At 45.2% G+C, this 23,996-nt stretch overlaps 1 protein-coding gene across 1 annotated transcript; it reads left to right on the top strand.

Moving 5' to 3' along the window:
- Nucleotides 1-3,624: 3,624 nt before the first annotated feature.
- Nucleotides 3,625-22,902, top strand: VIM (vimentin). The gene is made up of 9 exons (XM_029588759.1): nt 3,625-4,309; nt 5,223-5,283; nt 13,198-13,293; nt 14,269-14,430; nt 14,715-14,840; nt 16,295-16,515; nt 18,614-18,657; nt 20,384-20,466; nt 22,505-22,902. Exons 1-9 carry the CDS (start codon nt 3,762-3,764, stop codon nt 22,553-22,555), a joined length of 1,392 nt encoding a protein of 463 aa, XP_029444619.1. The 5' UTR covers nt 3,625-3,761; the 3' UTR covers nt 22,556-22,902.
- Nucleotides 22,903-23,996: the final 1,094 nt, after the last annotated feature.

The following is a 23,996-nucleotide window of genomic DNA, read 5'->3' as shown; positions in this document are numbered from 1 at the left end:
TGTATATAAAATGGAAGTAATTCACTAAGGACCTTATTTTCTAAGGCTATCGGCTACCAGCACAAGCGTGCGATAGCTATAAAGCTTAGCGCAGGCCTGCGCTAGCTACATCGGGGTGGAGTCAGCCCTGGAACAGGAGGAGATGGGGGCGTCACCAGGGCCAACTCCGCGAAGACGGCGCCTATTTCGCGCCGAATAACTACACTAGCCGAATAACTGCTAGTGCTAGTGCAGGACCGCCCCCCGTTAGCACCGGGATTCACTAAGCCTTGCGGCATTAGTGAATCCAGGCCAAAGTAACAAAAAAGCCAATGATAACCCTAAATAGATAATACATGCCAAAAAAAAAAAGGGGGTCCCAAAACAGAGCACAACTCTTAAATGGTCAGCAGAACCCACATTCAAATTAATTGTAAATGTTTGAAAAGGTTTTCAGCAAGCCTGACGATGTCTGGACAGTTCAATCATCCACCTTACCAAAAACATTTTTTAGGGATTTTTTTTTTTTTTAGCAATTAAAAATAAACAATAGCCTAAACTGAGAATCGCCAAGCCTAACACGGCCAGTGTTTCGCTGTAACCAGCTTCTTCAGGGGTAAATTCTATCATATGTAATACATCAACAAGACTGTTGATGGACTAGCAATCTCAGTCTAGGGAGGTGAGGGGAAAAGAGGGGGCCTACTAGGGTTAGGATGGAGAGAAGGACATTAAAAAACGAAGGCAGCAAGCATGCTGACTTGGTATTGAGGCTAAAAATCACAAAACTATTGCAAGACTTATACATTGCTACTGATTCTATCACATACACATCTTCTTCCTACATAAATTTAAAAGCTTGTTTCATTCTTTTTAGATTCATTTTGGATTGTTCAATTTAATTAAAAGTACTCCTGGCATTCTCATAACCAAGTGACAAATTCTAGCCATTTAGGGGTCTATTTATTTGGATGTAGAGAGAGTGTCCTCAGTACATATGGAAAAATTGCTCTTCTGCCTTTATATTAATTTATTATCCATATTTCTGTATTTTTAGGAGTGCTTGTTTATGTTCTGTGTTGCATTTTAGCTGTTATTGTATTGAATATGTTGATTTTATGATTATACGGAACTGATTGTATTCCATTATTGTTTGCTATGTTGTATTGAATTTTTATTGATTTTGACCACCTGTGGAAAGGTGGTCAAAATATATGAGCATATATTGGATATATGGTAAGCAGATACTCAATATATGTGCACATACCTTTTGTGTAATTTCACAATCCAATATAAAATTGCCCTACATGAGGCAAATGAGAACCATAGCATACTTGCTCCTTGGTCTCTTTTTGGCTATTGGCTGAGCCATGAGCTGAAGATGGTCCTTTCTTGGCTTTTTGACTGAAACTGAAGACCTGTGCAATATAGGGGTTAACACTCTCCCCCCTCCCACCCCATTGGGGACTGAAAACTGACCTTAACAAGCTATGATTACATTTATAAAATATATAATCATCAAATGACTCAAAGGAGCTGCTTCTGTAAAACCACCCATCCTCTCCTTCCTCGGCCTCTAGTCCTTAAATTCCTTTCTTCTCATTTGATCATCATCCAAACCTGCCACTTTTGACTGCAAGATTGACCAGAACATCTGAAACCACTTTCTCTCTCTTTGCCTGAAAACAGTTTTTCTATTTTCAAATCCCATTCCAAGGCCTCTCTTTTTTCTTCCTTCTCTCTGATTCTTCGCTGATGGGGCAGACTGTATAGGCCAGATGGTCTTTTTCTGCCATCATATTTGTCTGTCTCCTTGCCCTGATCAAAACATCTGCACCACAGTTAGTTAATGCACTTATCAGCCAATTCCACTGTGCGCCATTCACTCTTTATCCTGATGTTTATTGTAGTTTCTCACGGGAACTGCCAAGTGCGTTGGTACCCATCGCCTGAAAGACGTCACATTAAATTGTATTGTCCAAGAGCATTGCTGGAGAAAGGGGCCAGTGGGGATTGTGTTGGGACTTACTTGTTTGGAAGGAGTGGCGGGAGGAAAGAGGATCGAGCCATGAGTGAGCTGGTAGCAGGCTGCAGAAAGCTGTGTGGGTGTGCAAGCATAACCGCAAGCCTCCTTTAGTCTGAAGGAAGGAAATGAGCCAGAGGTTCGTTAGTATGAATTCTGAAAACACCCATGGCAGCATTTCGTTTCCTCGACCTCAACTGATCTGAAAGGACTGAAACGCAAAAGTCTGCAGAAACTAATCATTTAAGTAGGTCCAAGAGAAAAACCTCCTTATATTTAATTGAATCCACGCTTTACCATTTTATGGAGGAAAATATTATTTGCTACGGTCTGTCGTCATTTCGCCAAGTGTATTGGAACTCTGTTCAAAGAGCTTGCTTATTAAATACAGAGTATATATAGTTCTTTGTACGCTCTTTGAACATCCAACATGCGCATGCAGCATGGCTTCCTAATTATCCATGTAAGATTATAGCATTATTATTAATTACAGTTCCTAGCAAACAGTTTCATCCATCGATGCCGACTTCTGAAGGCACTGCCTTTACTAATTAGTTATTCCTGAGGGTAAAAGAAGCGGGAAAACGAAAAAGTAACCAGAAGCATAAGGAAACGATTTTTGTTTCCATAAAGTGCAGAAAGTACGCCAGAAGAGGCCACTCCCTCCTGAGTCCTTTCCAGCCCGAGCCTCTGCTTTGGACTCTGGCCCATTTTTTTCCCGCGCTGCAGCTGCGGTCGCCAAAACATCTGGGGCGCCCGCCCCCTGGGCAAGGGTCTCCGAGGAAACTCAAGAGCAGACCAACCCTGGGGGGGGGGGGAACCACAATTTGCTCTGGCCAGTTTCTTAGCTTTAATCTGTGCATAACGGATCCTATAGATTCAGCTCATCTTTCTTTTATTTTTACGTTCTGCCATCACTGAATTTTTAGCTACTAGTCTTTTTTTTTTTTTTGGAGAGTCTTAGCCTATGAGTTGAAAATAGTCACCGCTGGTGAACTGTTTTCCAAAATGAACAGGCAACTTTGCTGCTAATTAAAGGAAGCCGTATCTGTCGGAAAATAGCATTTAAACCCAGACGTGTTATTAGACGCTTGAGCTTCCACATGGTCACTCAGTAGGCTGAAGCTGAAGAACGGGTTATCCGGCTGCTTGTCGCGGTAATAGCGGAGTACCGTACCGCTATTACCGCGACAAGCACGGGCACAGGACTTTTGTCTGCTATCGATGTCACGTTCTTTCAATGCGGCGGGCAGCACAATCTGAAGCAGCAAGAGGGGAAGAGAATGAGCGCAAGGCTAAAGGGAAACGCGTTCGCTCTCTTCCAAGCAGCGAAGGCTTGTAAGCTGCCTGGGCTGGGGAGCAGCGTGTTTTAGAGCCGAGAGGGTCAGCAGCAACTTCTAAGCAAAGCTCCGCAAGGCCCCCTCCCCTCCCCATCCTCCTCCTCCTTCTTCCCGCGGCTGCCACTTTCAGGGCGCTGTCTGGCAAGTGCCCAAGAGCCCCTCCCCTGCTCGGGCGCCCATTGGCTGCGGCGCGGCAGGCCCGGGCGCTGATTGGTGGCCGGGGGCGCCGCTAGCGCCAGATCCCGTTACTCGCTATAAATACCACCCTGGGCGCTGCCCCTCGGTCCTGCTGGAGTCCGCTCGGGGTCTGGAGAGGGAGCTGCGAGAAGGCAAACTTGCACATACACAGAAAGCCTTTTTTTTTTTTTCGCGGGGAGGGAGTTACAAAACGACCTACAAAGAGAAATAAAGCCGCAGCCATGACCACGACGTCCAAGACCTCTTCCTACAAAAGGATCTTCGGGGGTAACCGACCCAGCTCCTCCACCAGCACCCGCTATGTCACCTCCTCCTCCAGGTACTCCCTGGGCAGCGCCATCCGCCCCAGCAGCAGCCGGGCGGTCTACTCCAGCTCCTCGGCCCCGGGCCTCTACACCAAGTCGTCGGCCGTCAGGCTCCGGAGCAGCCTGCCCCCGGCCAGGACGCACGACTCCGTGGACTTCTCCCTGGCCGATGCCATCAACCTGGAGTTCAAAGCCAACCGGACCAACGAGAAGGCGGAGATGCAGGAGCTGAACGACAGGTTCGCCAACTTCATCGACAAGGTGCGCTTCCTGGAGCAGCAGAACAAGATCCTGCAGGCCGAGCTGGAGCAGCTGAGGGGCAAAGGCAAGTCCCGCATCGGGGACCTGTACGAGGAGGAGATGCGGGAGCTCCGCAGGCAGGTGGACCAGCTCAGCAACGAGAAGGCTAGGGTGGAGATGGACAGGGACAACTTGGCGGACGACATCCAGAAGCTTAGGGAAAAGTAAGCATCTTTTGTTTTTGTTGTTGGGGTTTTGGGTTTTTTTTTAATTATTATTATTCAGTTCTGAAAAGAGAGGACATGAAATGGCTCCTCTTCTGAATTGCTAGTTGGAGTGGTGGTACAGAGTTCGTGCTGCGGGCAGGCTATGCCAGAGTTCTCTTTCTTTCTTTTGTTAGATGTTTTGGGACATTGATATTCGGTCCACAAGGTGGCCTGATGTGACTTTTATGTCTTTTGTAAAACTTCACAGCTTTTTGGTAGAGGGTATTGCAGATAAAGGAGGTCGCGGGACAGTCATTGTAGCGTAGAGATGGTGTTTAGAAGTTAGCAGATGGATTTTTGTGGGCGTCCCCCAATTTCCTCTTAGAATCGCCGTGATCATATGTTGCAATCTTTTGTTCAGGGTAAGCCTCTGAACCACAATGCATGGATTTTTAGTTGCTGGTGATTTTCTCTAAGTCATTGACTCAAACTTGGGTGCAAAGATTTGAATCGCTCAATAATCAGTTCTTGAGGTTTATAGAGCTACTTAGGAAATTCTTGCCAAAAGCTGAATGTTGAAAAAAAAATAAGTGAGCACTTTATTGCTCATTATCAGAGTTTGCAGCAATGTTTCTGGCACTGTCCATGGATTATATTTGTATTTCCACCAAACTGCTGTAACGGCAGAAAGCCCACTCATGCACATCAATATCAGGACACAGATCTGTCAAAGTGGTACTGAAAGACCGTGCATGGATGGGGAAAAGGGCAGGTTCGTCCTCCCAGTGATACAAGGGACATTATCCGACTGCTGGCTGGGTGACTGGATGCATGACAGGGTGTGGTAGGGGAACCCCAGTGTGGTCCACAGCAGCAGTTACTTCCTTTTTTTTTTTTTTTTTTTATAAAGTTTCATGTGATCTGTTTCCAGATTGCAGGAGGAAATTATTCAAAGAGACGAAGCTGAAACTACCCTGCAGTCTTTTAGACAGGTTTGTACATTTCTTTTGTTTTTCGTTCGTTTCTTTCAAATCTACATTTTAACAAAATCCTCTTTTGTTTGCCTTTGTCTTCCCAGAAGACTTTCAGTGACGCACATGTCAGAGCCATCTAGTGGTAGGACAGGAATCCTTTTCGCATCTTTTTTTATTTGCCTGGGGTTTTTTTTTTTCTTTTTTCACGTTTAATGGTTCAGATTGCCAAACATCAGATACTAAAGTGAATATGAAAAATATTAAAAAGAATTAGCTGTGTTAGTCTGGTGTAGCAAAAATTATAGTGTGGCAACACCTTATAGACTAATTTATTGAAGCATGAGCTCTGGAACATTATAGTAAAAACAAAAATGAATACTGCATCAGTTTCAAACCATTGTCTTTTTCTTAACAAAAACATGTCTTATACTATTTTTGGACATTTAAACAGTGGAAGGTTAATGAATTGCATGGAAATATGCTTTCTTTGGTAGAAACTGTTGCTCTGGATTTTGTGCCAGTGTCAGCGTAGAAGTGAATACGCTCGTTTTCTTACCTGAAATTTCACTTGGGTGAAGTCATAAACCTGCATCTGAACATTTTTTTAAAAAGTTGTTAGGGTCTGCTAGTTTTTTTTTTTTCTTATTGTCAGTACTGTGATAAAAAGGAGCAAAATGAGGTTGTGGATGAGGCTGGGCTCTCTTAACACTGAGTAATTATTGAATGTTCCAGTATGGGGGGAGGGGAGGGCAGAGGACCATCTGTTCTCCTAGCAGAAGACCGCTAATGGTTTCCCTGGGATTCCCTGTGGAATGTAGGTAGTAGCATTAGGACAATTGATAGGGATAATAGCTGCCTTTGTGCTCAGGGGGTACCAGGAACTGACTACATTCTTACTGAGTGAAGTAAGCATGATTTTTTTTTTTTTTTTTAATTCTCAATATTCAAGTTACTTTTTGGACTCCATTTTGTAACATGGACTCATTGATTGACCCTTAATGTACTGATGTGAAATTAGCCCAGTAATTCTTTTTTTTAAACCAAGACAATGATTTCTGTCACATCAACTGAAAATCAACATTTAAAAACATTGTTTTTGGCAATTATATCTTTGAAGGACAGAGGGAGTCTTAGATTTCATATAATATGTGAAGTATACAGCTGCTACTTTACTGATAGATATCTGACAGTATTTATGATCTAGTGTGCATAGAGATGGATGTGTTAATGCTAAAGATTTAGGCCTGGGTTACTAAGCCTCTTTTTTTTTTTTGGTACCCATAGACACACGAGGAGAAAAGCTTAGTAAATTAGACCCAGGGAGCCCAGTTTTATCACATTGCACTTAGGGCTGAAATCCATGTGTACAAAGTACATTCTGACTTCAGCTATAATTTTTAAAGCAGACTTGTGCATGTAATTCTTCTTGGACAATTAGCAGTTATGTGCGAGCACTTGTGAGGTACACTCGTGCACATTTACATCTGCATGGGAGCAGTGTAGGCGTTCACACCTACATTTATGCTCGTACTTTCAATTTTAGAAAGTACACGCATAAACGTTTCCCCCACCCTAACTCCATTCCTGGAAACGCCTCTTTCAATTATGCATGAAATTACTTCTAAGCATTCTTTTACGCATACAACCCCCAGGTAATTTTGAAAAGCCCTATATAACCCTGTAAAACAGCATTTCCTAGTGTGTAGCAGATGGACTCAGGACCAATGGGTATAGTGTGCTCCTGTTAGCATTTGGAGACGGAGTCAGATTTCAATCTGATGTCAGCACTAGTACATAGACCCCTGCAGGAAGTGCAGCTCTTCAGTATTTCTCCATCTCCATAGCAGTTCGGGACTCTATACACGCTTGCACAGCGTTAGAGTATTCAAACCAAAGAGAGAAAAATTCCAAACAAAGAAGAAATCTTACCTCTCCAGACGAGCCCCGCTCTCCTGCGGTGATATCTAAGGGTCCCTCCCCCAGTTGAGAATTCCTGAGGTGATTTCCGAGATCCCTCAGAGGTAGGCCTCGGTCCAGCAGCCGGTTCCTGGCGTGGACTTAGCCCCCGGCAATGGGAGCAGCTGAGAGGCAGCGGGTGCAATACTGAGCGCGGGGTGAAGGTACCTTTCCCTCCCCCCCCCTCCCCCTGCAGCCGGAGACCGCCCGGAACAAGACCAGGAAACACAGAGACAAGGTAAGGTAGAAAACTTTCTCTAAGTCTCCGGTCTCCGAGGCTCGGATAGCGCGATCCTCCCTCAAATGGGGCCCCCGGGGAACGCAGCGGTTTTCAACCTAGACCAAGGATCCTTCTCCTGGGTAGAATTCTTTAAGGGTCTACACACCTTTGTCCATATGCAACCAGCGCCACCGATCAGATACCTCCTCCACCAGAGGACCCTAGCCTCCCAGGGCCCTCTAGGCCTCCCAGAGACATGCCTCCCCTGGCCAAAAGCCTCACCATAGGGGACACGGACACCTCGGATGAAGATCAAGACTCCCTGAAGAAGGGGAAATCCCTCCAGGAACAGAACCTTACCAACCCTTAGGCATTTCTTCTTCAAAGACGAGCTACCAAATCTCGTGTTTCTCAACTTGAAGGAGCTCGCCATCCCAGCCACAAGTGCCACAGGGGAACCGAAGATGAACCCTCTCCTAGAAGGACTCAGTCATGCTTCCCGCCATTTCCCTTTGCTGCAAGCCCTACAATAGCTGATCGACTTGGAATGGGATGCTCTGGAGGCCAGTTTCAAAGAGGGTCAGGCCCTGGAAGCCCTATACCCACTGGAACCCTCAGCCAAAGATCTCCTGGTGTTCCCCAAAGTGGACGCCATGGTCTGCGCGGTCACAAAGCGCACTACCATTCCAGTCGAGGGAGGAGCGGCACTCAAGGATGCCCAGGACAGACGTCAGGAATCCATCCTTAAACAGTCATTCGACGTATCAACTATGTCACTGCAGATTGCTGCCTGCTGTGACGTGGTGACACACGCCTGCTTATCAATAACCAGGAACACCGCCACGCCCGTCGAAGCACTAGAACCAGCAATATTCTTTCTCATAGATGCGACCTCCGACCTGGTATGCACCTCAGCCAGGGGCGTCTCATCCATAATGGCAGCCAGAATGCAACTCTGGCTCCGAAGCTGGTCAGCCGACGCGACTTCCAAGACGAAACTCACGAGAATGCCCTTTAAAAGAGCCCTCCTGTTCAGAAGCAGTTAGCTGACAAATGGGGTGAATCCCCAGTACCTTAGCTACTGGAGGACAATAACAAAAGAAGCCAACGCCCCTCTCCCCTAAGGACAGAGGATCACAGCGTTTTAGACCCTACAAGAGTACATATCAAGCACCTCGCCCTGCAGGCAGGGGCCAGTCCTTTTGGAACAAACACAACAAGAGGGGAGCCGGCTCTGGCACAGGCCCCAGCTGCACCCCACAATGAGAATCAGCTGACCCATCCACAGGAAGAAGCCATAGGGGACAGGCTTGCCCTATTCTACAAAAGATGGGTCAAGATAACAGCACACAAGTGGGTCCTAACCATCATTCGAGAGGGGTACTATCTGGACTTCCATAACATCCCTCTGGAGAAATTCATGACATCTCCTTGCCACGCACCCTCCAAGAGGATGGCAGTGGAAACCACACTGGCCAAATGGCTCGCCCTAAAGGCCATAACGCCAGTACCCACGCAACAACAAAATATTGGGCACTATTCCATCTATTTTATCGTCCCCAAGAAAGAGGGAATGTTCCGGCCCATACTGGATCTCAAGTCAGTCAACTGCTATCTGAGAGTACCACACTTCCGCATGGAAACCCTGCGCTCGGTCAGAAGGGCAATACAGCAGGGAGAATTCCTTACATCCCTGGACCTGTCAGAAGCCTACCTGCACATCCTGGTCCATCACGAGCATCAACGCTTCCTACGCTTCATGATCCTAGACCACCACTACCAGTTCTGGGCGCTATCCTTTGGGCTAGCCACAGCACCTCGGACGTTCACCAAAATCATGGTTGTAGTGGCGGCGACACTGAGGAAAGAAGGAATCCTCGTACATCCATATCTCGATGATTGGCTGATCAGGGCAAAATCTCCAGAGGAAAGTCATCAGGCGACCACCAGAGTCAAGACTCTACTGAAGAACCTTGGGTGGGTTGTCAACACAAACAAACAAGAGCTGTCTGCAGCCCTCCCAATCTCTAGAATACTTGGGAGTCCGGTTCGACACCAGACAAGACAAGGTCATTCTCCCTCCTACAAGGAGAAGAAAACTGATGAACCAATTGCGAAACTTGCTAAGAAGTTTTCACCCCAAAGTATAGGACTACCTCCAAGTCCTCGGCCTCATGACATCAATCCTGGAAGTGGTCCCATGGGCAAGAGCTCACATGCAACCGCTACAGCGCTCTCTCTGTCACGATGGAACCCGATGTTCCATTCATTTCCAGCTCCTGGAGGATGTGCGGAACCAGCTCCAATGGTGGCTAAAAGAAGACCATCTGAGCAAGGGAGTAAGGTTATCTCCACCGACCTGGATCTTGCTCACCACGGATGTGAGTCTGAGGGTGGGGAGCCCACTGCCAGTAACTGATGGTCCAGGGGCAATGGGACAAGGAGGGGTCGGGATGGAACATCAACCGACTGGAAGCTCAGGCGGTCAGACTAGCCTGCCTACAGTTCAGGCACAGACTCTGGGGAAAATCTGTCAGTCATGTTGGACAACGCCACAACAGTGGTCTACATCAACCACCAGGTAGGAACCAGAAGCCAACAGGTGTCCCTGGAAATAGATCCTCTAATGGCGTGGGCAGAAGCAAACCTATAAGGGATCTCAGCCACCCACATTGCGGGAAAAGACAACATCACTGCGGACTACCTTAGCAGAGAAAGTCTAGACCCAGGGGAATGGAGGCTGTCGACTACAGCCTTCCAGTTGATAGTAAACCACTGGGGAACCCCAGCCATGGATCTCCTGGCAGCCCGATCCAATGCCCAAGTTCCCAACTTCTTCAGTTGCAGATGGGAAGCACAATCCCAAGGGATCGATGCCCTCATCCAGACCTGGCCACAGGAAGACCTGCTATACGCCTTCCCCCTGTGGCCACTACTGGGCGGGATCATCCGCAAGATAGAACACCACAGGGGCTAGTACTTCTAGTGGCCCCGGACTGGCCAAGAAGGCCGTGGTACACAGACATGCGAAGACTTTTGACGGGAAGCCCTCTCCCTCTACCTCCACACAGGGATCTGCTCCAGCAAGGCCCGATTCTCCACAAAGACCCAACTCGATTCTCTCTTATGGTCTGGCCATTGAGAGGACATGCCTGAAGAAGAGCGGATACTCAAGGGCAGTGATTGACACCTTGCTCCGAGCACGCAAGTTCTCCACATCGCTAACCTGCATATGGATATGGAGAATATTCGAAGCCTGGTGTGAAGACCGCAACATCCTTATGCAAACAGTTAAAATTCCCATGATCCTGGAATTTCTGCAGGACAGCTTACAGAAGGGGTTGTCTTTCAACTCCATCAAGGTTCAGGTGGCCGTTTTGGCCTGCTTCGGAGCCAAAGTGGAAGGCATCAGCCTAGCATCTCATCCGGACGTCTCCCGCTTCCTGAGAGGGGTCAAGCAGATCCAACCACCCCTAAAGTGGCCAGTACCCCTATGGAATCTCAATCTAGTGCTAGACTTCATAGCAGGAGCCTCCTTCAGACCTATCCGCGGTCTGTCCCTATGACTCCTAACCTTGAAGACTGCATTCCTAGTGGCAATATGTTTGGCCCGTTGTAACTCCGAACTTCAAGCACTATCCTGCCGAGAACCGTTCCTCAGGTTCACACTGGGATCCATACAGCTACGCACGGTCCCCTCCTTCCTCCTGAAAGTGATTTCTCACTTCCATCTAAACCAAACCATCTCACTGCCATCTCCAGACGAGCATAAGGACTCGGAAGAATCTCGCTGTCTTCGCCATCTTAACATCGGCAGACTCCTAGGCCGATACCTGGAAAGGTCTGAATCCGTACAAAAGACGGACCACCTATTCGTCCTTCACAGCTGAAAGAAACAAGGGGAAGCGGCCTCGCAGGCAACTATAATCCGCTGGATCAAAGAAGTAATCAAGGTGGCCTACATAGAGGCAGGCAAGCCTCCACCTCTACAAGTCAAGGCCCATTCCACTAGAGCCCAGGCAGTGTCCTGGGCGGAACCCAGGATGCTGTCACCCGCCAAGATCTGCCGGGCGGCAACATGGTCCTCCATTCACACATTCTCCAGGTTCTACCACCTGGACGTTCAGGTTCAGGAGGACACAGCATTCGCAAGGGCAGTACTAAGTGGGCCTTGGGCAGCCTCCCACCCAGTTCGGGAGTAGCTTTCGTACATCCCATTAGTCCTGAGTCCATCTGCTACACGCTAGGAAATGGAGAAATTACTTACCTGATAATTTCGTTTTCCTTAGTGTAGACAGATGGACTCAGTATCCCGCCCACGGCTGCCGCAGTACACGGAAACCTCGGATGACAATTTCCAAGAGCAAGACAAGCACAGGTAAGCCACGCTTCCCTTCAGCTAGAATACCCATAGTTACCGGGTGTCGGCGTTTCTTGGTTGAGGGCACTGGTGGTCTCCAGCTCTTGCCCATGTCAACCAGTTCAAGTTATTCAAGTTAATCAAAGTTAACCAAGTTAATCAAATTATCTAGACACACATATATCCACAGTTGCGTTTCGAGGAGAATTCTGAAGAGCAGAGCTTCCTGCAGGGGTATATGTACTAGTGCTGACATCAGATTGAAATCTGATCCGTCTCCAACTGCTATCAGGAGTACACTATACCCATTGGTCCTGAGTCCATCTGTCTACACTAAGGAAAATGAAATCAGGTAAGTAATTTCTCCATTTTACATAACTGCTTTTCACTCCACAGAGTGGTAAAATGCACAGTTTAGACTACATTTTTAATGTGTGCATTTTTTTTGTGGATTGTGAATATTCTCCTAAAATGCTGAAGTATTAAAGTGTTGATATCTGCCATTAATGCATATTAATTATCTCATGTTAATAATTCATGTTAATGACATGCAGATGAGTTTTGTATTAATTTACTAACATTAAATTTAGCACAGGAGCTCATAAATTATCGCAGATATTAAGTGTGCTTCCCCAAGGTGGTTAAGCTTTTTGCATTGAAGGCTCTGTGTTCACATTTGCGCATTTTAACATGTTTTATTTTCTATGCATCTCATTACCTCAGTATAGGGTTTGACATTAACATTTGTGAGCTTATTAATAACCTTAAAAGTGCTGTTATCACACACAAACAAGATTATGCGTGTCACAAGCACTTTTAATGTGCATTAAAGCCTTTCAAAGTGTTCGTGCACTTTAGTGCCTTGGCCTCATGATGAGAAATCATGCCAGCGCACTACATACGGCAGCCAAATATTTGTATAAGAATCTCCTGCAGGCAGAGGGAGGCAGCACTAGAAGGATCGATCTTTCAGTTTTCTGCTAGTTCTGGAGCAGCTGAGGTGGATGGGGAAGTGGAAACCTCAGCCAAGGTTATGCAATACATATTTTTGAGCCTTCCAGAGATCCTGTTTTTGAGAAGCAGAAATGTTATAACATCATAGCAAGTTTTCTAAATGAATGTGGAAAGTGATGCCGAAAAGCTTATTAACATTTAAAAAAAAAATGGAGAACATGTCTTAAAAAACAGCATATAATTCCTAAACTTATCACATACTATTTGTGTTTTTCATTTTATAAGGGAAGTATATGCATTCTGTTACTGGTTAATCCTTTTTCCCGCCTTGGTAGAACTGGGGCCCCACTACCTTTTACCGTGCTCTGATCAGCTGAGAAGCTTGCAGTGAATATGTGCAAATTGATACAAGCAACTGGAAACAATCTCTTATTTTGATTAGGATGTCGACAATGCCTCTCTGGCACGCCTGGATCTTGAGCGCAAAGTTGAAACACTGCAAGAAGAAATCATCTTTTTAAAGAAAACTCATGATGAAGTAAGTTATTGAGAGGTCCATATTCAGACACAGATATACTTATCTTCCTCACTCTGGAGGTATATTCAATAGTGTGGTTATCTTAAAGTTAGCCAGCTGACTATAGCCCCAAATTTTAGGATAGCTCTTTGGCCCGACCAGACATAGGGGGTCATTTTCCAAGCGGATCGCATACGATAAGGGACGTTTCGCACGTGAACAGTCCCTTATCGCGTGCGATATCAAGGTCGTGGCAGTGTCAGCCCCGGAAGAGGGGGAGTCGGGGCAGCACCGGGGCTGACGCCGTGAAGACTTTGCCGACAGCGAAAGGTACGCTGCGTTTTCGCTGCCAGTTTTGCGCCGAATAACTACACCTTTTATGGTGTGGTTATTTGGCGCGACGCCAGCAGCGATCGCACCGTGGAGGTGCAATTGCTGCCAGCTATCGCAGGACCGCCCCCCCTCCCGTTTCCCCCCCCCCCCCCCCCGTTACTGCCGAATTCACTATGCCTTGCGGCATTAGTAAATCCAGCCCTTAGACAGCTAAGTCACCTGGCTAACTTTGAATATTGGAGTGAACTGGTTAACTTCACCAGCTAACTCAACTCCTCCCAGTTACACCCCCGGAACACCCCTAACTTAGCTGCCTAAACGCTAGCCATCTTACTTTTTAGGAGGCTAGAATTTAGCCAGCTAACTTCTGCTTTAGCTGGCTAAATGCTTTTGAATTTGGACCTCTTTGTTCTTTGGAACATGTTTGATTTGATTTGGTGGCTCATTATGTGGACATTCCTGACAGCGAGAGACTCTTGCTTTTTCTTTGTAATTTGCTTGCACTCAGTCTAGTTTCTCTTGTGAATTGTGTTGATGTGCTTAAGGCCTCCCAGACAGTGAGCGAACTCATGGCCCAGCATGGCTCATTAATCTTAACCTGCTGCTGCTGCTGCAATTACTAGACCACTGCTCCCCTAAAGTTTGGTTGTATTTTTCTTTCAGGAAATCCATGAACTGTATGCCCAGCTCCAGGATCAGCATATCCAGATTGACATGGACGTTGCTAAGCCAGATCTTACTGCCTGTCTGCGGGATGTCCGTCAACAGTATGAAAATGTTGCAGCAAAGAACCTGCAGGATGCAGAAGAATGGTACAAGTCCAAGGTAAAGAAGCATGCATAGATAGGTTCAGCAACAATAAAACTATTAGCTGTGGTTTGTATATAAATCCTTAGCTTAACTCCCAGATGCAATGTTTCATCTACTCATCAACACTGGTAATAATCTTTCTGCTGGCAGCTTTGTCATAGTCGACCATTTGAACTTTAGATTTAATTACACGACCATGTCACAAACTGTTTAGCTTGCTAATATGAATCCTGCACCTCTCCAAGGTATATTGATTTTGTAGTTCAATGTCACAAATAGTCATTTGGGCTTCTCACTAGTTCGCAGACCTTTCCGAAGCTGCTAATCGCAACAATGAAGCCCTGCGCCAGGCCAAACAAGATACCAGTGATTACCGCAGGCAGATCCAGTCCCTCACCTGCGAGGTGGATGCACTGAAAGGAACTGTGAGTACCAGCATGGAAAAGAGGTCTATATACATAGATGCAGGCCAGCAGCATACTCTCTGCCGCATGACCTTTCGCTTGAGATACCAGGAGGCAACATTGTGATTATAATACAAGCACAGCACAAATTAAAGAGGAAAACTGTGGCAGAAAAGCAATAGGAAATATTTTCCTTTGTGCTATAACTGCATGAAGTAGGTTGCTGTGTTTGCAGCAATGTTTGAAATTTCTCATACTACTGCTTGTGTTAAGATACAGGAAAACCTAAAGCCCCATGTTGCATTACATGCATATTATATATGGACATACAGGGAGAATTATACCTGCACATTTACAGGGATGAATGTTCTGCAGAATAAAAATGAGCCATGGAGGCGATCAGGGAGGAAAGGACTATAGGCATGTATTTGTACAACAAGCAGATTAGAAACATTTGCACTGCTATTGTGAAAACAACTTTAGAGTTTGTATTGTATCACTTACTAATAAATAAATAAAAGAAACTTAGAAATACAATGGCAGAAAAAGGCCATATGCCCTATCTAGTCTGCCTATCCACACCAACTATTCAGCTTTACAATCCTTACCACTCCCTTAATGATCCTTTCTCTGTCCCATGCTTTCTTGAATTCAGATACCGTTCTTGTCCCCACCACCTCCACTGGGAGGCCGTTCCACGCATCCACTACACTCTCTTTGTAAAGAAATATTTCCTTAGGTTACTCCCGAGTCTATCCCCTTTCACCCTTACCCTATGACCTTTCATTCTAGAGCCTCTTTCCCCTTCTTTCCAGCTAAATTTTCTGGTTTTCCATCCATAATAATCACTGTGGTCTACATTTTGCCAGTAGACGTTGATGTGGCTACAGCACTAAATCAATTCAAAAGCAAGTGAACAAATCTTTAGGGAAGACTGATACCAGTTGGCATGGCGAAATAGCTGCACTAAAGAAAAGTGTTAATCTAGTGAGTCTGAGCCATTCGTGATGTTTGAGGTGAGAGAAGAATTTTTCATCACTGTAGAATGGGCTATAGATACAAATTTCACCTTCTCCTGGATTGTGGTGCTCAAACCGGTCCTATGGGGCCCCCTGCCCAGCCAATTGGGTTTTCAGGATATCCCTAATGAATATGCATGAGATTTATTTGCATACCTTACTCATACATATTCATTAGGGATAGTCTGAAAACCCAACTGGCTAGGGAGGGGTCTGTAGGACCGGTTTGAGCCCCCCTGCCCTGGATTAACATGTCGACAGAGTTGCTAAGGTTATCAAAGGTTGGAATGTTGGTCTGCCAGCCTACCCAGTTATAAAATCCCTTTATGTGATGAGCTTGACACAGGTGGATTTTTTTTGTTGTTTTTTTTTTTGCTGAAAAGACATTTGTAGCAGTGCATGCTATCTTCACTGGCACCGGATATATTCAATTGTTGAATATTTTATTCCTTGCAGAATGAATCCCTGGAACGCCAGATGCGCGAGTTGGAGGAGAACTTTGCTGTAGAAGCTGCTAACTACCAGGACACTATTGCCCGTTTGCAAGAAGATATCCAGAACATGAAGGAGGAAATGGCTTGCCACTTGCGTGAATATCAGGATCTGCTGAATGTGAAGATGGGTCTTGATATTGAGATTGCCACCTACAGGAAACTGCTGGAAGGAGAGGAAGGCAGGTATGGAAAAATGCCACATCTGTAGGCACTGTTGATGGATTGTGAAGTAGTGCACATAACTGTCTATGCATGGAGTCAGCTGAAAGATTTTAATTGGGTTCTGTGATGTCACATTGAGTATCTTTACTTGAAGGAGGACATGAATGTAGCCTTGTGCACTCTAACAGCTTAGCCACTGCATTTGTAGGGTGAGCCTATTGCATTGGAAACCCATTTGTATGCTTTAGCCCAGAGTTGGCCAACTTCACTCCTCAAGAGCCAGAAACAGGCCTGGTTTCCAGGACATCCATAGTGAATAAGCATGAGAGATTTACGTGCAGTTTCAGTTATTTGCAAATCTTATACATATTCATTATCCTGAAAACCAGACCTGTTTGTGGCTGCTGAGGACCGGAGATGGCCACCGCTGTCAATTTTTTGATAACTGCTTGTCTGTGGGGTGCTTGAGCTGCGTTCCCTTTTTTTAGACAGTTGCACTTCAAATGGAAAGTGTGCACAGGGAGGGTAATCTTATTATAGCCCACATGGCGGTAAAGTCTACGTGTACCTTGTCAACACAGACTTTACTGAGCCTTTTCAAAACTAACTTACTTATGTAAGTTAGTTTTGAAAGAGCGGGGTGTAGTTTGTGCACGGTAACTGACATTCAGGCTTTTTAAAATCAAAAGGTATGCATGAAAGTCGCAACTCTGATCCCCGTTCCTCGGTGCTTGTAAAACTGTATGCAAAGCAGAGCTGCATGCGTACTTTTACATGCACTTGTCCCTGATTTTCAAAACACCCCGTACACTCATAAAACAGGGTCTTCTGCATGCATGTCATTTTGAAAACCAAGCCCCAAGATGGTCATTTTCAAAGGGACTGCTTTACCCACAGAAACGGCCCTTTAGAAAATTGCATGATCAGTACCCACAAGTAAAATCCCACTCATACGTACTGCGTGCTTATTCTTTTACGGGTAGATTTTCAAAGGGGTACGCGCGGATACGCGCGTACCCCCCGAAAACCTACCCCAAACCCCCCCTGCGCGCGCCGAGCCTATTTTGCATAGGCTCGGCGGTGCGCGCAAGCCCCGGGACGCACGTAAGGCCCGGGGCTTGCATGGAGGGGCGTGTCGGGGGGGTGCGTGCCCGGAGTGACGCGGCGTTTTGGGGGCGTGTCGCGCGTGAAGCGACGTTTAGGGGGCGGCGCCGCGGGCGTGGTTTCGGCCTGGGGGCGTTCCAGGGGCGTGGCCGCGGCATCCGGACCAGCCCCCGGGACCGGAACATGGAGCGGGGCAGCCGGCCGGTGCGCGCAAAGTTACGCCTGCTTCCAGGCCGACAAAGGTGGGGGGGGGGGGGGTTTAGATAGGGCCGGGGGGTGGGTTAGGTAGGGGAAGGGAAGGTGCAGAGGGGTGGAAGGAAAGTTCCCTCTGAGGCTGCTCTGATTTCGGAGCGGTCTCTGAGGGAACGGAGGCAGGCTGCGTGGCTCGGCGCGCGCAGGCTGCCGATCTTGGGCAGCCTTGCGCGCACCGACCCCGGATTTTAATGGATACGCGCGTATCTATTAAAATCCCGCGTACTCTTGTTCGCGCCTGGTGTGCGAACAAAAGTACGCACTCGCGCTAATTTATAAAATCCGGCCCTTAGTGCACAGAGGGGAGAGACATTCCAGTGGCGTGGAGCCTGGGCGGGGTTGCAACGTATGTGCACACTTTTTTTTTTTTTCATTTTAAAAAATCTGCTTGTAAATTCTTTTGGCAAAACTGTGTGCACCAGATATCAGGAGTAATTGTGTGTGTGTGTGTGTGTGTGTGGAGTTTTGCTAAGATAATTTTCAAAGCTGTCACACGCAAGTTCTCTCTGAAAATTGGAGTATCCCATGTGCATATTTGCTGGCTAAAGTATACAAAATGTTACAAAATTCCCCCCTAAGGACTCTGTTCCATCCTTCAATATGGCTACATACCATGACTGTATTCATTTGAAGACCCCGAATAACGAACCTGCCGGATCATTTTTGGATGTTACGTTAACTGTTTATTGTGGGATTGATTTTTAGAAGGAAAAAAACATTGCAGAGTGTCACTAAAAGGATTCTGTTACTTTTTATTTTTCAGAATCTGCTTGCCTATTCATAAGTTAGCTTCTATGAACATAAGAGGTAAGATGAAACAGTTTTTCTCATATTTATAAAGAATATATTCAGATTTCTATGGCATTGCCTTGTCTTGTAACATGAGCAATATTTTATGCTCATGTTACAAGACTGGAGTAAAGCCTAAGGGCCTGATATACTAAAAGATTTTTTTCTTTTATTAGAGGGCAATTTTCAGACTGTCTGTTTTTAGTGCAAAGCCCACAAGTACTTTATAAACACAGACCTTTTTGCTCCTGCTTTTTTAACAGGTAGATTTTGCAAGGATAATAACGTGCATAGAGTTGTAAATACAGCACAGAACTGTGTGCAAACAAAAGGGAATACATTTTCCACTGTACAAAGCCTTAGAGCCTGGTGCAGTTATTTCATCCTTAGATGGCAAAAATAGTATCTAGGAACTGAGAGGAAAATATAAGGGTCTCCCAAATTAATGAATGAAGCAGAGGGCTGAAGGGTTTGAGCTATAAGAGGAGGTCTCAGCTGGTGGTATCCTCTCCTGGAATAAGGCTAGGGAACCTGAGCCCCCTGTAAAAGTAGGTCAAAGGAACTATGGACAGAATAGGTGTATACAATTCAAGCAGATGAGGGTTTGACCTTATTCAAAGGAGAGGGTTCCTCATGTTCTGAAGTTATATCCTGCCAAGTGAACTGGCTATAGCCTCTTTAGTAAATATTACTTGGATGAGGTCCTAAAGCTTAGAGCTATTACTGGATATTTCTACAGTTAGTCCGTTATTTCATGCACAGAAGGTTAAATGCTGGGCCTATGTCTCCTACCTGCTGAGCTTGCTATGAAGTTACATTAGCATACGAGAGCCAAATCTTGTACTGGATTTGACACTGGCATATCCTACAGAGTGTCTCTAGCAGCCTGAGCCGGAATGATTGATTTATCAGTGTATCTGCTAATAAATTTAAGAAATGAGATGAGAACCAGAAATCAACTGGGGTCTCTAGCATACCACCAGGAATGAAACTGAGCAGACTAGATGGGCTTTATGGTCCTTATCTGCCACCGTAATCCGTGTTTCTATGAAATGTAGCATTCTCTACAGTGGCCACCTCTGTTTAGCAAGCGAGCTGCTAGTCAGCACATTTATCAAGAGAGTTTGCTGTATCAGAATTTGAAGGACAAAATGTTGGTTAGAACCAAGATTTCTAATAACTAATTTGGGAGCCATTTCAGCTTGTAGATGTGATCTTTTAAGTTGTATAATCACAAGGTATTGTTGTCTTTTAAATATTAGTTTAAAATTGGATGGTACAGCTGCAGCATTTCTAATGTATATGTGTCAAAACTTTTAGAAGGTTTAGATTAGTGCTAGATTGTGGCCAACGGTAGTCATAGATTGTAGCAGAGGCATAGTTTAAATCCTGCTGCTGCTCCAGTCCTTATGACCTTGGGCAAGTCACTTTACTTACTACTACTTCAGGTCCAAACTTAGGTTATAAGCTCTCTGGAGTAGGGAAATAACTACTGTATCTGTTACTTTGAGCTTGGATTTGGAAAGAGGAGTAATTCAATCTAAAAATCCGTAGGTTATATCTGTGTTCTGTAGATGTACATTGGCATTTGTTAAACAGCTTCTCCTTTCTCTACCAATAGTACTGCATACCATTATCTATATGTTTCAGTGGTAAAGGAGTGCTTTTCAGTACTAGGCATGTGGTCACTGTTTTAATACATTAATGACGTAGCCCACTGCAACCATTTTTGTTTCTCGTACAGAAACCAACCTTGAGTCATACCCAATGGACACTCACTCAAAGAGGACACTCTTGATTAAGACTGTTGAGACCAGAGATGGGCAGGTTGGTATCAAAACGGATCAGTAAAAAGAATCAGCAGGTATCGCAATGGCCTTAATCCCATGGATGGAATACTGTGCTGAGATTTCCATGTGCAGATATTCAGGGGTGTAGTGTGCCTACCACTCACAGAGCTGCCAAGTCCAGGGGTGCTTTCTACCCCTGGCTGTTGCACTAGTTTGCAAAGTGCAGCTACACGCACGTGTTCATTTTGAAAACTGCCTAAGGAAAAAGTTCCTGCACAGGCTTGCATCTTCTTCTTCTGTGGGTACTTTATTTTTTTTTTCCAAATAAAACACCACCATTCATAGTTTTTCTCCCTGAGCTAAGGCTACCAGGAAATGGTCTCCACTACAGTGTGGTAAAAGCAGACCTGTCGGGGAAAACGGTGCACAAGCTTTTACCGGTATACTGGGTGAATATTTTCAAAGAGCCCATCTCCATGGGTACAATGTTTTACCCAAATAAATGGCTTTTTCCCAAGGAAAGTCTGTGTGTAAACCAGTTTTACCCACAGAAGCAACCTTGTTTATAAAATTGCCTGACTGATACATAGTTGAACTTCTGCACTTGATCTGAGCAGAGGCATTCCTGGGGGTGGAGTCTGGGAGGGCTTTGGATTTAGGTGCATACTTTATAGAAGCTAGCAGTGTGCACAAGCTTTCAGGACAAATCTGTATGCATCAAAGAGCAGGTGGAACTTGTGTGGTGTAGTGTTGATGCGATCATTTTCCAAGAAGATTTATGTGCATAAGTCTTGGGGCAAATTAGGTGTGGTTTTGCTGACTTTCTATTCAGGCTAAGTGAAAATTACCCTTCCGGTGGCTACTGGGCAGCCTATGGACTGGCAGGCACTCTCACCAGGTTGCTACATGCTCTCATGCTTGGTAGAAACATGCATTCCAAAGAGGGTGTTTTTCACCAAATTTATTTTACTAAAAACATTTACATTCAGGTACTGTAGGTATTTCCCTATCCCCAGAGGGCTTACAATCTAAGTTTTTGTACCTGAGGCAATGGAGGGTAAAGTGACTTGCCCAAGGTCACAAGGAGCGACAGCAGGACTTGAACCCTGGTCTCCTGGGTGCTCTAACCACTGAGCTACTCCTCCACTCCAATATGGGGGATGGTATGATATATGTTAGTTTGCATACCTTCTTTAGGTGTATTTGTAGAGCGAACCCATGAAAAAGCTGACACTTGAAACTAGTCTTGGTGACACACGGAGCTGAAGATTTGGGCAGTTGCTTAAAAGCAATCACCCATTTGCAGCTGTGCCAGTACTTCCTCTTTTGGGGGTGATGCTGTGCTTTTCACCGTGCTTCTCTGTCATTGCTGCAAAAGCCACCTTCCTCAGGGTCAGATATGGAAATACACAACACTATCAAATGCATACATTCTCCAACAATAAAGCTAGATTTCCTCTTCTATTTCCTAGTGATAAGACCGCCTGACACTTTAATAGCAGTAAGCATGAAAAATAAGAATCTCCTCTTACCTCTTCCAGCCATATATCATTCTGGGGATAATATATCAAAGCTATTTATGCATCTAAAATCTGATTTTAGGCATCTTAAAAATCATCCACGGCTCTCTGTGAAAAAGGACACGCATAGCCTGGTCTCACATGCACTTTTACGCAAACTGAGCAGAGACATGCCAGGGGGGCTGAGTTGGCGCTCAGGTGCATATATTTTCGATTTCAAAAAGCGTGCTCACAAGCGTGCACGCACAAGTTGTGTCCCCCTCCTGAAGAGGTGTAACTGTATGTGAGCGAATCTCTGCATGAGCCTGGTCACATACAGATTCTCAAAGCAAACTTCTGCACATAAGCTTACTTTGAAAAGCTTTCATAAAGCCTACAGCGTTCAGTGTCCATGCAGACTTCTTCTGTGCCTGGAGTTATAAAGTTACCCTCTCTGTTAGGATTGCACTTGGCCATTGCATACAGCATGCTGCTCCAAAATGAATAGTGACTCAGCCTATCAAGTGAGAAACTGTGTTCATTTCTTTTTTTTTAATGTCATTTCATTTTCCTCAGGTCATTAATGAAACTTCCCAGCACCACGACCACGATGATGACCTGGAGTGAAGCACATGGAAGCCTAGCATGGTATTTTCATTGGAGCAAAAAACCAGGAGACTTACCAGCAAGCTAAGGCTGGGTCATTGAGGAACAGCTTTCAAGTGCCTTTCGCAGTTAAAACAAGAGCGCAAGATAGGGTTATGCTAGATTTTAGAATTTAGGTCTTGGCAAGCGAAGGACTCGAGATGAGGTTAGAGTTTACAGCAGAGTCCCAAGTTTACAGACTTCGTGATAGCAATATCTTGTGCTGCAATACTGTTTTCCAAATCTCTGAATTCCAATAAAATTGCTTATTTTTTGCCAATCAGTGTATGAGCAACCTGGCATTGCTTCAATAAATCTTTGGAAATTAACTTCTGCTTTAGCTTTCTTATTTAATCTTTCAACTTTTTTATTTCACGTCTGCTAAGCTGGCTCAGAAGAGTTAGACGTTCTGGCCAGAACACATTTTTCGTTAGACTGAAAGTGCTCCTGCTTCCTATATTTTTGTAGGAAATGAAACTTTTAGATGGCAATATCCTAAGGCATCTGCGTGAGTAAGACAGTGTTTAATTTGCAGAAATGGCCTTTCACAAAATGGCCTGCCCAAGATGCGGGTAAACCTGTGCACATGTCCTGTTTGCACATTAGTCATTCTGGACTAAGTGGAGATGTTTCCTGGGGAGAGGTTTGCACTTCTCCGCATGTACTTTTCCAGATTCAAAAATACATGCATACAATGTCCTGAAAAATGATCCACATTCATAGCAACAGGTATAACTGCATAGGAGTAGATTTGGGGGGGATAATTTATTCCAAGTAGACTTGTCTGCATAAGTCCACTTTGAAAATTGGTGTAATTTCTGCATGGTTTTTCTGTTTAATTTTAGGTGGGCTGTTTGAAAATCCCTCTCTTAGAGGGAGGGGGGAGGGTATCTCCTACCCACAGTTTTGCACCAGTTTTCAAAGGAAACATACGCATGCACATTTAGTTTGAAAATTGCCTCAGGGCCAAGTACTATCAGAGGTTGCCACCTGCTTTTCTTTCTTTATTTTTTTTCTGTGGACACTTTTCCAATCAAAACTCCATGAAAAGTTTTTAAATTCCAAAATTATGTATTTGGTTTCCTCTCCTGGCCTAACCCCTCCCTGGGAATGCCTCCTCGACAGGATGGGTAAACGTAGGTGTCTAATGGAGCTCTGCATGTGATCTCACCCACATGGGGGGGAGGGAATTTTCAGATGGAATTTGTGGGTTAAACTTTTTCTATCCTGGAAATTCCTATGAAAATTGCTCTTTAGCTTAAACTGTAAAGCTGTGAGCAGGACTCTCAGTGTATTAAATATGCATATTTTATTTATTAATTTGTGATTTTCCAAACTGTCTTGGTGAGCGCTAATCTTGTCTTCTGTTAGAATGAAGCTAAGGAAGGTTACATTTCTTTTACTTTTGTTGCACCCAAGGATA

Source organism: Rhinatrema bivittatum, chromosome 2 (assembly GCF_901001135.1).
Source record: "Rhinatrema bivittatum chromosome 2, aRhiBiv1.1, whole genome shotgun sequence".
Lineage (NCBI taxonomy): Eukaryota > Metazoa > Chordata > Amphibia > Gymnophiona > Rhinatrematidae > Rhinatrema > Rhinatrema bivittatum.
The sequence above is the reverse complement of the archived record's forward strand: the minus strand, read 5'-3'. Positions and strand labels throughout refer to the sequence as shown.

Bases quoted from the DNA above. Each gene is read 5' to 3' on its own strand.
- VIM (XM_029588759.1), top strand. From the start codon at position 3,762: ATGACCACGACGTCCAAGACCTCTTCCTACAAAAGGATCTTCGGGGGT. The intron at 14,841-16,294 runs GTGAGTACCAGC...TATTCCTTGCAG, and splicing joins TGGATGCACTGAAAGGAACT to AATGAATCCCTGGAACGCCA. The intron at 16,516-18,613 runs GTATGGAAAAAT...TTTATTTTTCAG, and splicing joins CTGGAAGGAGAGGAAGGCAG to AATCTGCTTGCCTATTCATA.